General features: G+C 41.3%; 1 protein-coding gene across 5 annotated transcripts in view; it reads right to left on the bottom strand.

Moving 5' to 3' along the window:
* Nucleotides 1-754: 754 nt before the first annotated feature.
* The window catches only part of LOC125752034 (F-box only protein 11-like), a 60,981-nt gene continuing 45,748 nt past the window's right edge, over nucleotides 755-15,987 (bottom strand). The window contains exons 1-8 of one of the 5 annotated variants that reach the window (XM_049031557.1): nucleotides 6,602-7,621; nucleotides 5,983-6,222; nucleotides 5,165-5,298; nucleotides 4,705-4,970; nucleotides 3,612-3,749; nucleotides 3,122-3,230; nucleotides 2,939-3,037; nucleotides 889-2,654 (exon numbers count right to left, since the gene is read on the bottom strand). In XM_049031557.1, coding sequence (XP_048887514.1) covers nucleotides 2,525-2,654; nucleotides 2,939-3,037; nucleotides 3,122-3,230; nucleotides 3,612-3,749; nucleotides 4,705-4,720 — 492 coding nt within the window. In that variant the 5' untranslated portion in view covers nucleotides 4,721-4,970; nucleotides 5,165-5,298; nucleotides 5,983-6,222; nucleotides 6,602-7,621 and the 3' untranslated portion in view covers nucleotides 889-2,524. Of the gene's footprint in view, nucleotides 2,655-2,938; nucleotides 3,038-3,121; nucleotides 5,120-5,164; nucleotides 5,299-5,982; nucleotides 6,223-6,601; nucleotides 7,634-15,987 lie in introns of those variants that run through there. The other 4 variants (XR_007400838.1, XR_007400840.1, XR_007400839.1 and 1 more) reach the window with 4 other exon arrangements.

Consider the following 15,987-nt stretch of genomic DNA (forward strand, 5'->3'; position numbering starts at 1 on the left):
TCGCAAAAGTTAGCTTGATAGCATGCTAGCAACTATCTAGCTCATATCTGGCCAAAACTTTGGATCTACACGTTTTGCGCCTCATAGATGCACATGGGGTCCAGCAGCTGTGCAGCATCCTTTGGTGAAGAAAGATTTATTGATCTTGACTTTGCCAACAATGCTGTGATCTGAGCGGAGCCAATGGAGGCTCTGATCAGGGCTCTCGAGAGACTGTGAAGAGTCCGAGTGTCTAGATAAAGACCAAGATCCAGGCATTTAATGACTTCTTAGGCACAGCCTTCTGTAGTGTGACTGTCTATAGGGAGAAGGTTAACCTTGTAGAGAGATTAATTTATCTCAGCAGCAGTGTTTATGCCTCTGGTGACTACCTATGAAGTCAGCAGACCGTTTGGGAGAGCACAGGAGTTCATGAGGTTGCTGGAACGGGGTGTGTGGTATTCCTGATATCTGAAAGAGGAAGGTTCAAGTCTCCCTGCCTTGCTGTATGGCTGCGAGACATGGATGCTATCCAGTTAAGCGGAGATGAAGTTTGGACTCTGGTACTGTCTCTCTTTGGAGAATCCTTGGGTACTGCTGATTTGACTTAGTGTCACCGTGTGGTAGGTGCGGCAACATGCTGCATCAGGGAATGCTCCCCAACCTGGTGCTTGGGCTGCCAGGAAGTCAATTTTTTGATACATTGCTAAGTATGAAGCTTTTCAACATTTTGCATCTCCACAACGCAAAACATGCATTTTTTGTGATTTGGGTGCCCGTTTCGCTAAGTTTGCATATGGGGACACTTAGGTTGCTGAAAAATTGAAATTTTGACGTGACAGTTTTTCAACATTCTGTATCCCTGAGAAGCAAAACACATTTACTAGAGCAATTGGATTCATGATCTAAATTTAACAAAAATGACAAGTTTCCTTTTTTTGTAGGAAATTATACCCTTTTAATTCATACTAGCATCTACATAATGGTTGTTGAATACTTCACAATATATTAAATTGAGATGGTATGGTACATGCATACAATCCAAGCTGTATGAGAACCCACAGTCACCAATACACAATGAAAAACAAATAAAATCCCTCAAAAAAAGAAAAAAAGCCATGAAACAGTCGAGTGCTGTATAGACAAGCACATCAGCTTTAATACAGCGGGGAGCTATAGGGTTCATCTCCAGCAATGTCTCGTTTCTTATCGAGGAAAAAGGGGGAAAAGTCACAGTCACACGCGAGTGCCACTCACACGAGACATCACTATAAACACTCTCTCGTGATGCTTTGCCAGAAAGTACTCATTTGCTGTGCCTTGCTTGAGCCCCAGGGGTTAAAATAAATGTTTTGAGACATGTATTCCTGTAGATCATTTCAACTAAAACTTCCAGAAATGGCCAGATATCCACAGAGATTAACATTTAGCACACTTCACCCACCATTACCCATGTGAAACGTTTTAACCACCTGACGTGACTTTTTGTGCATTACAAGCCCTAAGTCCCTAGTGTGCCTGAGCACCAATGGGAGACTTAACAGGGTTACCCCAACAGTCATTTCAAGCAGCCTTAACCACATTTAAGTGTATCAACAAAATTGTTTATACCTTAGCAAAAGGTAACACAGCTCAAGAATGCACACTACTCAAAACATTCCTTTTGCTTTTGCAATTAAAGAAAAGGAGAAAAAAAACATTACTTTTAATATATTAACATTGCTGGAGTAAATTTAGCGTTCCTAAATCAAATCTGTGTAATCCATTGATTTCTCATTCACAGAAAGAACTTAGATACCGGGGCTTGACAAGGTATACAGTAAGCAAAGGGAGTGTTATCAAAATAATAATAATAATAATAATAATAATAATAAGACATTCAAGTACAGTAAGATTTCTGCTTGAAAATACAAAACTATGTGGGAAAGCATTAAAATCATGTGTCAATCAGAATGGCATTAAAAAAAGCTGAAGTGCTAGATCACCTTTTGTTCCTTCAAACATTTACCAGCACCACTGCTGTCTAGAAACAGTTGCCAAGGTGGCTGTATGGGCAGCGCCCAGCCTACTGAACAGGATGACATCCCTCTTCAGTGAGAGGGACTATGGCTCCTTGTGTTTCTGAGTACCAGACTGCAGCTAAGCTCCTCCTACAGCAGCATCTCAGATGTTGCACAGAGGCAGTACAGCTGAAGTCATGCCCCCTTACTCTCCATAATCCTGTCAACATATTGCTTCTCTTCGACGTTCATTTCTTCTTTTCTTCAAAACGTTTGCATTAACAGAAAAAAAAAGTTTTACATCCACAGACACAGGAAAGCCTTTTAAAGGTTTTCTTTAAATATATAAACTTTTCCATTAAAAGCTGGGTCAGCTTTTGCTTTTCAGTTTTTTAGTATGTTTTTAAAGATTTTATTTCTAGTGTGCATATCTTTCTCCATCATCATACATTAAACATGGAGTCTTTTTGGGTCCAGACTGATCAAAGCATCCATTTGGTGCGTTTAGTCCACGGCCCTTTAAAAGGTAACAGCTGAGGTCAAGCTCATTTGTGCTGCAATGTATTGGACTCTATAGGAGGGGCAGAGTCATACAGAGTGTCTGTGTCATGTGTGGGCTCTCCAGCAAGTGTGCATGGGTTTGACAATGTCCCTGCTCCACAGTCACAGAAAAACCTATAGTGAAGAGAAAGTTATTAATATCCCTGAATGGAACTATTAAAAGTCACAATGCAGTTAAATTCTTGCACAGTTCAAATGTAACCTATTGACTGTTTATTACAAAGAACTACTAGGCATGAGCAATACAAACTGACAAAATGTCATTTTCATGATTATGAACATATCATCAGTTTGAGTATTCTATCGTGATATAGCCTAAATACTTGTTTCCTTGTGTAATTAACAGTTGCGTACAAGTCTGTTGTTTGTATAATTCTATTTAGTGCAGCTGCACTAACCTGTCGTGCCGAATGAACTCAACATCATGTCCTTGATGGCACTTCTTGATGCAGTTCAGGCAGATGGCATTACGGTCTGTGGTGTTGCATGTGTGACACCTACAAGAGATGAAATGGAGGTTTTGATTGGTTGATATGCTCATCAGATAAAAATGTATGCTGTTGGGGGTTGGGGGCATTTACCTATAAAAATCGTGCATCGGGTAGCTGGTGTAACTGGAAATCTTATACAGGCACTGCCCCCTAGAGACAGCTTTTTCAATGGCATCTTGGTTGTTCATTATCTTGTTATCTGTGGAGGAAAATGCACAGTCAAAACAGCTAGAAACTCAAAATGCTAATGTTGGAAATATCCACCAGCAGATGACCTCTGTATGAAACTGTACATGGAACATCTTATAGTCCCTCCTCTTCTTTTCTTTCTAGATTTAAACTCCCATCTGGAGGAAATATCTGGTATTTTTAGAAAATCAATGCCCTCTACCTGTCAGTTGGACTCATTTCCTACTTATATGGTTAAATCCTGTTTGCCCTCTCTTTCCTCTCTGGTAACTAACATCATGCATTCCTTCCCTATTGCTGGTCTCATTCCTTTATCTCTCGAAACAGCCATCATAGAAAGAAAGAAACCGGGACTCTTACAACATAAATTTTCTTCCAATCTCAAATTTACCTTTCATCTTATCCATCCCATCACCTATACCACGACCCCGTAGGAAGGCTAGCAATACGGTTGAGGGGTTGAAACCCATAGCACAGAGCCCGGCTGTCGTCCATTTACAGGATTTTCCGGACCTTTCGGAGATAGTATCTGGTGATGACACGGGGGAGAGTAATAAGCTGAACACTCCACTACCGATTCGTGAACCACAGGGATTAGCATTTGACCAGCGCTTGGTACTGGTACATGCGGAATCCACTGAATCCCAGCCTAATGAGGGAGAGAATTTACTAGGGGTCATGCAGTCCCCAGTGGACGCACTGCTGTGCCTCTCTGAGGAGGACCAGCAGAATAGTCCTCTGCCCCCTCCACAGCTCAGCCCATTACCTGACCCGATGGGCCGAATTAAAAAGTTCAGACCCACAAGACGCATCAACACCAACAGAAAGATGTTAGAATGGGGTCTTAGCGTGAGGAAGAAGTGGTGTATCCTAGGGGATTCCAATCTGGGGAGAATACCAGAATTTGATCTGGAACACCTACAGATTGACAGTTACCCAGGGGCCACATTCAGGCACGCAGAGGCCTTCATATCTAAAGCCAATGTACAAACTGTGATGGAGGGGGTCATCTTGTCATTTGGCATCAATCACAGGACCCAAAAACATAAAGAAACTGCGGTCAAGCAGCTTCAGAGGGCAGTGAGGGCAACTAGGGAAAGGTTCCCAGGGGCAGCTATTTATATTCCCCTGGTGAACTTTTCTAAATCCCTGAAACCATGTGAACAGTCCATTTTTGTCTGACCTGAATACCCATATTAGGAAAAACTGCCAACACTTACCTGTACTACCGGAGAAACAACTCCAGGTGACAAAGGACTTTGTCCACTGGACACCCACGTGCGCCAGAGCGATCCTTCAACACTGGTGCACTTACCTAAACGTTTAAGCCCTTCAAACCCGAACCTGGGATTGCAGAGTGGGGCTGGAGTGGTTAATTTAGTCAAAAACTTCACCCCCACAAAGAATCATCTACGATTATTAAACAAGGGCTTATCATTTATACCGACTCCAAAAATTAATAATACCACAAAAAAACAACTTACCTTTGATCTCCAACATTACCACAGGAGGCTATTGCTGATGGCCTTCTTTGAACGGAGGAAACAGCGGGAGCCTCCTCCATTCGTCCTAAAATCCACTTGGATACCAAGTTTATCCCAGGTACCTGAAATGATCAGAAAAATAATCAGGGCCGATAATTATGCGGTCCGTCACTTACCTTGGGATGACATACACCCATCCAATTTGAATCCCAGGGAAAGGAAGGCCCTGGACCAACTTCGGCATAACAGGGATATAATTATTAAACCTGCGGATAAGGGAGGGGCGGTTGTTATAATGGATAGGGTAACATATATTAATGAGGCCTACCGCCAATTAAATCAGACACAATATTATAAGAGACTGGAGGAACCTCTTGGGCAAAATACTATTCTAGAGGTTAAAAGAATTCTCCAGAAATTAAAGGATGATGGTTTTTTAAATAGAAAATAAATTACTTACCTGTCACCCCCCGATGAGCCACGGTCCCGATTCTTTTACCTCCTGCCGAAGATCCATAAAGATCCAAAATCATGGAGTATCCCTTTTGTAATGCCTCCAGGCCGCCCTATTGTATCTGACTGTGGCAGCGACACCTATGCCACAGCAGAATACATTGAATACTTTTTGAACCCAATCAGCACCAAACACCCCAGCTATATCAAGGACACATATGATTTCCTTGAGAAAATCAGGAATCTCCGGCTACCTACCGACTGCCTGCTATTCACCATCGATATAGACAGCTTATATACCAATACTGACACGCCAGCAGGCCCAGCAGCGGTTAAGGAATGGTTTGCTAGACACCCAGACCCAAAGAGGCCAGATAAACACCTGATAGATCTATTGGAGATTAATCTCACCAAAAATGATTTTGAATTTGATTCCCAATATTAAGTTAATAAAGTTAAGGGAACTGCGATGGGGAAGAGGTTTGCCCCATCGTATGCAAACATATTTATGGCCAAATGGGAGGAAGGGGCCCTAGCGGCCTGGCCTATTCAACCACTCTATTATTATAGATTTTTAGATGACATCTGGGGTATCTGGTCGGGTACAGAAATGGAGTTCAAAGAATTTGCTGATCATCTTCATCACTTTCATGCATCCATTCACATAAAGTACACCCTGCACAACTCTGAAGTGAACTTTTTAGATAAAGTCACTCCCCTTATAAGTGACTGTATCAACACCCAAAAACTGCAAACTCGGGTGTACTTCAAAGATACAGATACGCACGCTCTCCTACATAAGTCCAACTATCACCCAAGACACACCTTCAAGGGAATCTTGAAATCTCAGCTCCTCAGGTTCCGTCGGATCTGCTCCCAACCGGGGGACTTCTGGAAGGCAACTAAAACCCTGTTTGGGGCACTCAGGAACCGGGGATATCCCCGGTCCTTCCTGAGGGGTTGTCTAAAGGGATTCCTCACGGGGGGAGGAGGGTCCGAGCGGACTCCTGCAGGGGACAATGAGGTCATTCCCCTTGTATCCACCTTCTCCGGTGTTAGTGTGACCTTAAATAGAAGGGTGAAGGACAATTATAATAAGTTTATTTCACAGGGCACAGTACTGAACACACGCAGGGTAATCTCAGCTTATAGACGGAATAAAAATTTAAAAGATCTTTTAGTCCAAAGTAAACTGCCCCCCCTGGTGGATGGGAAGGCAAAAACCACACCAATACCAAAATTTCTCCCCAAAAGATACATTTGTAACCCAAAGTCCCAGGCAATTTTTACAATTTGGCCACCTTTACCCCAGAACACTACTGATTGTATATACTTAATCTATTGCACTAGGTGCAATATACAATATGTTGGGGAGACGAAAAATACCTTGAGAGTCAGAATGACCCAACACAGGTATAACATAAAAAATGGAAAAGAAACTCACTCTAGTTGTTCACTTCTTGAAGCACGGTTTGGAGGCACTAAGGGTAATGGGACTTCAGCATAAGGGGACCTGGACAGATGGGACCCGGAAAAGGATCGAGAGGGACTGGATCCTCAAATTGGAGTCTACACAGCCATGGGGCCTGAATGTGTAATAGGACAGAGAGGGGGTTGTTTTGGTGACCCGAAGTAGGCCTGTGCCAAACCAGAATCAAGTGATGAAACTAGCATCAAAATAGGAAATGTACAAAAAAGCTACAAGCATGTTAGCATATTAGCATCAAAATAGGAAGTGGGTATATCTCAGCCTAGGATTGTTGTAGACACTAGAAACAAAGTTCCTGAGATCTGTCTTAATGAGTAGTCAAGTGAGGGAACTAGCATCAAAATAAGCAATGTACAAAAAAAGCTACAAGCATGTTAGCATATTAGCATCAAAATAGGAAGTTGCCGTATCTCAGCCTAGGAATATCCTAGAGATTAGAAACAAAGTTCCTCCGATCCGTCTTAAAGAGTAGAGTCAAGGGATGCATCTAGCATCAAAATAGGAAATGTACAAAAAAGCTACAAGCATTTTAGCTATTTCAAATAGCTAATAAAAAGCCTTGGCATGCTCAGATCAGACTGAAACGTTGGATCTAGGCATACTACGCATCCTAGATTCAGATTCTGCACTTATCTCAAAACTTAGCATGTTAGCATACTAGCATGTTAACATATTAGCAGGTTAGCATAACATGTTAGCCTGTTAACATAGTATGTTAGCAGGTTAGCATGTAAAATGTCTTAGCATGCTCAGATCAGGCTGAATCTTTGGATCTAGGCATACTGCGCCGCCTAGATTCAGGATATGCAGTTCTCAAAACTTCCACATTGAAATTATGAATTTTCCCAGTGTCACTAAACCTAACCCTATCCATATTTGTTGAGTGAATATGTGATAAGCTAGGCCAGATATCCTCATTAGGATAGCCCTACCCAGAATTTCCAGTGAAATTACTCATTTTGTCGTTAACCCCAACCCTAAACCCACCCAGATTTGCACAGTGAGATTACGCAATTTATTAACCCAAACCCTATTACCCCAACCCTACCCAGATTTTCAGTGAAATTACACTTTATCATTAACCCCAACCCTATCCAGATTTTCAGAGTGAAATTACACGATTTATTAATCCAACCCTAAGTATAACCCCAACCCTACCCAGATTTTCATAGTGAAATTATGCACATTATCATTAACCCCAACACTAACGCTACTCAGACTTTTGCAGGGGAATTACATACCTCTCATACCAGATTTCAGTGAAGTCCTAGATCCCTATATACACAAGTATATGGCAGATCTGTTTAGGACAGGAAGGACTAAAATTCCAACATGTAGATTCCAGATCCCTAATTACACATGTGCATTATGGATCTACTGAGGGATCCAGGCAGAGCCGCATTCTCAACATGTATATCACAGATCCCTGTCAACACATGGATATTACGGATCTGCTGACTGATCCAAGAAGAGCCGCATTCTCAACATATATATCACAGATTCCTATTCACACATGTAAATTCAGTATTTGATCATTAGGCCAAACCTAGGCATATTTGCTGAGTGTAATTATACATCATTAGTGTCACGATCGGGGGCGAGCAGACAGGCGATCGTGTGGGCAGGTGTGCAATGAGCAGGCAAACAGGCCAAAGTCGGGGCAAAACTCAGGGTTTCAATGGGATCTGGGATCAGGGAACACGAGACGGGAAGGATCAACACCATACCACCATGACGAATAAGGGGAACAGGTAAGACCAGAACTTAAATAGGACGGGACTAATCAAAGTAAGCGGACACAGATGGAGACGATCAGGGAAGCACATGTGGGTAATCAGGGGGCGTGGCACACACGAGAAGCAGACAAGCCGGGCATGACAATTAGCCTGTCCCTACCCAGATTTGCTGAAACTAACATTAAGCGGCGCCATGGCTGAGCCGTATGAGCTAGAGTTATGAATTTCAGTACAGATAAACTAGGTCTATTTATGAGCATGGGTGCCAAGTTTCATTCCTGTAGCCCTGATCTCTGACCTGCAGTGACCTTTTGAATTTGCCAAGATCGGCAATTGTAAATCAATGGAGAACCCCACCCGTCTTCGACAGGCCATTACTCCACGTAGCAGTGGTCTAGGGAGATGATTCAAAGTGTTCCTAAAAATAGAGTCAGAGCTTTAATTCCATGTATACATGTCCATTACAGTTATGCCTACTTAGATTCTAGCATGATGTATATAGCAATCGGTGGAACTTCTCCGACTAGGCCGCAAAATGTTTAATTTTAATTTTTTAAAAAAAGTTTAATTAGCCCAGGCATTACAGAACATGTTTGGTGAACCTCTGAATTTCAGTTTTTAATGGATTTAGAGGGGAGAAGGGGCATGGTAGCTTGAGGGGGTCTTTTGGCTGACCCCTGCAAGTTACAGGTCTGAAATTTAAGACAGATACACTAGGCGTGGGGTAGAATTACATTTCCAAGTGACATGATGGCAGCACTTTCCAAAGACCTGCAGTGGGTTGTAGAATTTGTAAAAATTTTCAATGGGAGTCAATGGGAGAGCATTTGCCCTTAGCTTCTAACAAAGCCTAGGGTGGCATCACGACTAAACTGTAAGAGCTAGGGGTCTGAAATTTGGTATGTACGAACTACTTATGTGTATCAAAAACTGTACAAAGTTTCATGACGGCAAGCCTTTCACACCCTCTTTTGTCTAATTGTACATTTAAAATGTAAGTAAAATTTAAGCCCCGGATGAAGCTCAGGGGGGTGTTCTGCCTCCATGGTATTTGTTTTGATTGTTGTGAGAAACATGTGTAGTGCTTGGTTGACATCTAGCATCGAGGAGAAGTGCGGGAGTGCAGGTCGCTGCTGGATGACGTCTTCAGGAGAGGACACCGTTCGAAAAGAGGAATAGCTTTATTGTCTGTTCCTGCATGTTTGTTCTGCTGTTTGCATGCTCCAGCTTTCCGAGTCGATTTATGAAGGCATCGCTGGTATGTTTATTTGTGATTTTATGAGAAACAGAAAGGAATAATTATATTGTACTGAGTTAACGAAGTTTGTATTAAGTTAGTAAAAGTAAGCTCATTCGGATCATTGTCATGCAAATCGAGCTCGGTAATAAGTCTTACTGAAGGCTATTCTTTGTGTTTTCCAGTTTTACTCTTCTTTCACGACAATTATACGATATAAAGACATGCGGCGTCTGCGTATTTTGTGGGGAAGAGTTATCTTACTGTTGACCCTAGCAAGGCGCGAGGGAGAGGCAGTACAGGGGGCTCACAGCTTAACCGTACTACCTAGGGGTCTGAAATTTGGCATGCATGAAATGCATTCCCAAGAAATATTCAACTTAATGTTTTTCAATTTGCAACATATTTCTAATTCATCGTGAACGATAAAATTTTTTTTTACTCTCTTCAGAAAAATGCCCAGGCACAAGCAGCCCCGCCCGCCGTGCAACGCAATATACTTCAACGTGTCGTTACACCTGAGCCAGGTCCATAAAATGTAATCTCCAGAGGAGCGCCGCCTCATGAATAGCATCCGGACCTCCCGTTATGCTGGACCAGTCGATTGCCCTACGCCAGAATGTGTGGCCAAGGAACTGGTCCGCATAGACAGACACCTGGCCATGTCTCATAACCTGGCAGGCGTTGAACTGAATTCAATGGGCTTCAATAATTTCTTTCCTTCCCTTCCCTCATCTTTTAGTACTCTCTTTAATGATGTTGTCACAATGCATCACAACACATCCATGTAAAGCATGTTGGGATGTAAAAGACACTATATAAAAATTTATTGAATTATATTTTGTAAAGTGCATTCTCATAATATTACATTGTTTGCAAGTGATCCAGATTACCTCTGTAACAGGGGCTCCAGTTAGAGGCTTTTATTTTGACAAGTATGCAGACTGCTTGTGATTTTTGGGCGGCTGTGATTGGTTGAAGAGTTAAGAGCGGGAGAGAACTGGTCAGAACGAGCCCGTGCTAAAACGGTGCGTGTTTTTTTTTTTGGGGAAAATCAGAGAGAGAGCGTGGCACGGAAGAAGGAGAAGCATAAGCGCAGACATAGAAAGAAAACAGGAGAGAAAAATGTGTTTTTGTAAGTGGAAACCGTGAAAGCTGTAAAAGCAAGTGAGCTGAGAGTTTGCTTACTTTAGGCGGTTATTTTCTAGCTACGGAGATAACAAGTTTACCCTGCTAGCTCCTGTTTTAGCGTGGTGCGCATTCATAACGCGTGTTTAGTGTGCGATTTGCTAGCTGCAAGCGAAGATGACTAATTATTAAGCGGTCAAGACTGCCACTGAAGTGCAACGTAGCGCACAGTTGAAGCTGTGGATACGGCGTGCAGTTGAACTTCTGATGTAGACGCCTGGATAGGCCAAAAGGGCCTGCGTGCATCGTGCGGAGAAGTTTACAGACACCGTGGACGGCCTGTGCGACAGAAAAGTGGAGTGGCTAAGCAGTGAAGGTCATAGGAGGGTCTTTTGGACAAGCGTGGACGTAAATATCCGTCTTCTCGACATCGGGTGCTATTTCATCAGTGCCCTGCCATACGTCGACTTCTGCCAGTGACTCCTCTCAACCAATCTTCCGGAGATTAAGGTACTGCGTTCCAGTTTTAATGATTCTAGCATGTTTATGGAGACACAAGAAGAACAGTGAACACACTTTTTGAGCCGATATGTTTATACATTGCATGTGACTTGTATCGAATGCTTCACCGCAGTAGTTTCAAGGCATTGGAGAACTTTGGACTAAGCGATAATTACATGTGGGACAGACTCTTGTAAAATTGTCCTCAGCAAAACGGAGAAAAGTGTTTGGGCTCAGTGTGACATCAGCTACGGTGTACACGTTCTAACATATAGTGTTTGTTGATGGGAGATGTTCTCTTAAAACACTGTTAACACCCGCTTACACCTCTCCCCAAAAATCAGGTAAAACATGCAAAACGAAATGCGGCCAAAGCTGCTCTGGAAGAATTTAATAAAAGTAAACGTGCAAAAGTTAATGAGATGACCCAACTCAGAGATGAAGTCATGAGCCTCCAGCGTGAAGTTACGTCGTTGACTGAAGGGAGCAGCACGCGGCCTGTGGCCCATAAGGTTCTTTTTGATGGTAAGAATACGATTATAATTGCAATGTCATAATGTGCATGTGTGAGTGACTGATGTGTCAGTGTGTCCTGTGATGCGTCGATTCCCTGTCCTGGGCAGTTCTGTGCCTTGTACCCTTAGCCTTTAAAATTGACGCCAAACCCCTTGTGACCCTGAAAAGGATAAGTGGAAAACGGATGGATGGATATCATGGCATACCTTAGAATGGCTTCTATTCAAATGCTCTGATTTATTTGTCTTTTCTCCTTTAGAAAATATACTATCACAATTAAAAAGTACCCTTTATAGGATTGACGGCACGAAAAGAGAAAAAGAAAACATAAAGCAACAATTGGGCTATATAAAAAATTTTGTTGATTACATGTGGAATCACCCAGATGAGCCAGCCCCAGGCAATCTGAAGTTTTTAAATGATCCAAGCAGGATAAACTCTTGGATGGAGAATCTTAACATCAAATTCAAAGTGACCACCACGAAAAATTACTTATTGGCCGTTTTGAAATTTCTCCAATTCCTAATAAATGATAATCCGCCTGTGGTCAAATTAGGCCAGAAATTTTTAAAGGGCCCAGAAAGACACATGAAATACCAGATACGTGTCCTGTCAAAAAACATTGTTAGTCACAGGCAGGGGGATTAAAGATGAGAAATGAAAGCGGATGCCCACACGTGAGGAACTGGTAGCTCTGGCAACAGAGTTAATAAATGAAATCTCCACAACTCTTGGTAAGTTGAAAGTCATAGAATGAAAAACACATAGGTTAAACTTGTCAATGTTATACTCATGGTTTGCAAATGTAAATGTAACTGAAATTAATGTGTGCATACTACCAACCCTGTTGTCTACTTGATTTGATACAGTAATCATTGCAGTAAAGTCACATGACCTTTCAACAAGTGCAGATTCATTTAATTTCCACCACTCTCTCTGGGTGCTTAACTTTTTTTGTCACTGACTGTATTTTGCTTGCAGACACTCTGGCTGTAGCGCACTACTCAATTAAAAGAAGGAATTCCTGTATTGGTGCTATTGCCAGCTACATATTCGTAGTTAAAGGGCACAGAAGCAGTGTTATTGTGAATATGACCCTGTCTGAGTTTAAAAATGCCACAGTTCAAGAGAACAGGGTAGTGATTTCTGTGAGTATCCAAAACCTTGTTAAATACTGTGATTATTTTTTGCCTATTTTAAATTTGTGTAGAAATTATGCTTACACTTCATACAGAAAATACACCTGATAATGTAATATCATACTTATTAAGCCACTCTGTCCTTTACTTAGATTGCAAGCCACAAAACATCTGGCACCTATGGCAGGGCATATATCACCCTCAGCCCGAGGGAGAATTCCTGGCTGACCCGGTTTGAAGCCCTAAGACCCTTTCTGCCAGGTCATAGCAGGAGGCCTGAAACTTTTTCCTTTTCATCATCCGGACAGCCATTTTTTAAATGAGCAGATCTTGTTAGGCAGACCTGTCAAAACAATGGAATGCAGCGTTCGTTCACAATATGTGATATACGGACAGCAGTGTCAACTTGCGTAACTCAAAGTTTCAAAACAATGGTAAAGACTTTAGCATATGGCACAGTATCGTCTGTACAGAAACCAGTATTTCCAACTTGTTCACAGATCGAGAGGAACTTGCTACCAGATCGCCGGCGCTTGGTGGCCCATCTTGTACCACACTCTAGACGCGGCTGACTGGTTTTGCGTCGCAGACCCAGATGTTCAGGATATCCACCACAGCCTAACCCTATCCACCTAACCATCCACCTAACCCTAAGTGACATTAACCTCAGGATTAATTAAATTATAAAAAATACATTAGGATTCCCCACTGTGTAACCCTCACAGACATAGGATGGGTGAAATTGGTCAATTTAAAAGAAGAGGTGAGTCCTGAGGGAAGAGGTGAGTCCTGAGGGAAGAGGGGAGCACTCAGGGAAGAGGGGAGCACTCAGGGAAGAGGGGAGCACTCAGGGAAGAGGGGAGTCCTGAGGGAAGCGGGGAGTAATAATAATATATAATAATCGATACTTTTATTGTCCCCGTAGGGAAATTGTCTTTATGCCTCCCACAACTTTCTCTTTTTTTTTTTTTTCTTTTTCATAGAGGAAGTTGTCTGCGAAGGGCTGCCACCCGTAGTGGCGCCCAGGGAGCTGGGAGTAATAAAACAAACTTTTAACTTGACAAAAACATAATACAATTAATCTAAGACCAATAATATCAAAACAAATAAAACCAAATTAACTTATGAGCTTTACAGAAAAGTTAACATTATTTTGTCAATTGACATTCACAGATGTTTCCTCAGCTGCAAAACTGCCATTGCTTTGATGGTTACCACAATCCTTTACCATTTCTACTCAATTCTACAATTTTTCAACAGCAGATGGCATAGTTGTCCCATATAATCTGACCTTTTAAAATATGTTACATTTGCAGTGGTTATTTCTTTGCAGGATCCAGGTAGCTGGCAGATATTTCATGTATACCTATTCATTCCATCCATCTTTTTATTCTGTGACAACATTCCTATAAATGCATAGGAAGATTAAATACTACAGTCATTACTTTGTACAGATCTGATTGATAAACTCTTTCTTTTTGACATGTTTGTATGTATTTTTCATTTCAAAATTTTGTAATTTGTCAATTCTTACATATTATTTGGCCTGGCTGTTTCTGTGAGAGCAACAGTAGATGGCAATATTCAGGTTAAATGACGGATTTCGCCTCCCAACATTTTGAAGTTCCATGGGCAGCTTATCTCACTTTACAGTATGATTTGATCTAGTGTTTTACAAGACCTCAGCAAAGTATATTAATTCCTGCACTGGAACATAGGTGGTAAACATTTTGTGTGTTTCAGCCAGGGAAATTTATGGTAAATCTGGACCACTAGTAATGCATTCTGAAGGGACTCTGTGAATGGCTACTTAGGTTTAAATGTATTGTATTTCATTTTCTATATAGTGTTTCAATGTGTCTATTATATTCCATTAAAACGGTTTATAAATGGTTAATATCATTCTTTGTATATCCACCATGTATTGCTTGTAAAATTGTATCTAACTGGTGTTTAGTAAGAACTGATTAGGCTTTTACAAGAATAATCAACAGGATTATCTTTGCACAAGAAGAAAACATATTAAAGAACAGAGATCAGTGAATAATGTAACTACAGTAAAATATTAACAGAAATCAAAACCTGATTTTAACAAGGAACATGATGAAAAAATGTATTCTATGAATCTTTTGTTAAATATTAATTGTATGTAAGTGCTTATTTTAATATTAGTCAGATACTCATATATTAATCTGGTACTTAAGAATTCCATTCTATATTCTGTTTGTTTTCTGTGGCAGTTTTTATGGCAATGTTTACTACCATTCAAATCATGTATTTATGTGGGGCCCTTGAGTCTTGGGGGCCCCCTGCTGACTGCAAACAAGGGGGGCAAGGGATCTTTTTGAGTAAGGCTTCAGGAACAACAAACCCACGCCTAACTGTAAGATTTATATGCATTCAAATAAAAGATTATTACATGCATTACATACAACATATGGTTCTTGACAAATTATACATTAAAGATCAACATATTTTTTTCTTTCTCTTTTGTCCCATGCGTGCCAAGTACAAATAAAACAGAAAGAATCCCCACCCTACATGAATATATGGTTATCTGATCCATCTGCTGTGTCACTTGACTGGAGTGATTTTCATACATTCATTTTCATTCACCATCTACTATGCTATTCAGTCACATACATACATTGGAGCATTTCCATCTGTAGGGGACACTGTTGTTCTGTGAATCCTAGGGAGGCTCTGCATTTCTTTAAAGTGCGGAGCAATAGGCATGTTCTGAGGACAGAAATGAAAACACTGTGTCACTATACCATTTCTCAATTCAGTGCTGCTCAGTGGAGATATGTATGTAGGACATAGAATGTCAGAACACGTTTGTGTATGTGCTTCTTCGGCTGGAAATATTTTTTTTATATAAAATGTAACAACTCTGGTCAGGCTGGAATTGGAATTACAGCTTGGCCAAATGATAAGCTAAACTTTCTAAACCAAATTTGAAACGACTGGATCCATTACCTCCTACTACTTTAAACCTCAGGGCCATTTCTCTTGGCAGTCAAATGACAAGGCCAAAATATGCCTAGGAAGATGCATGTTTGAGTGGGTGTTTCATGGTACAGA

Source organism: Brienomyrus brachyistius, chromosome 11 (genome assembly GCF_023856365.1).
Source record: "Brienomyrus brachyistius isolate T26 chromosome 11, BBRACH_0.4, whole genome shotgun sequence".
Taxonomy (NCBI): Eukaryota; Metazoa; Chordata; class Actinopteri; order Osteoglossiformes; family Mormyridae; genus Brienomyrus; species Brienomyrus brachyistius.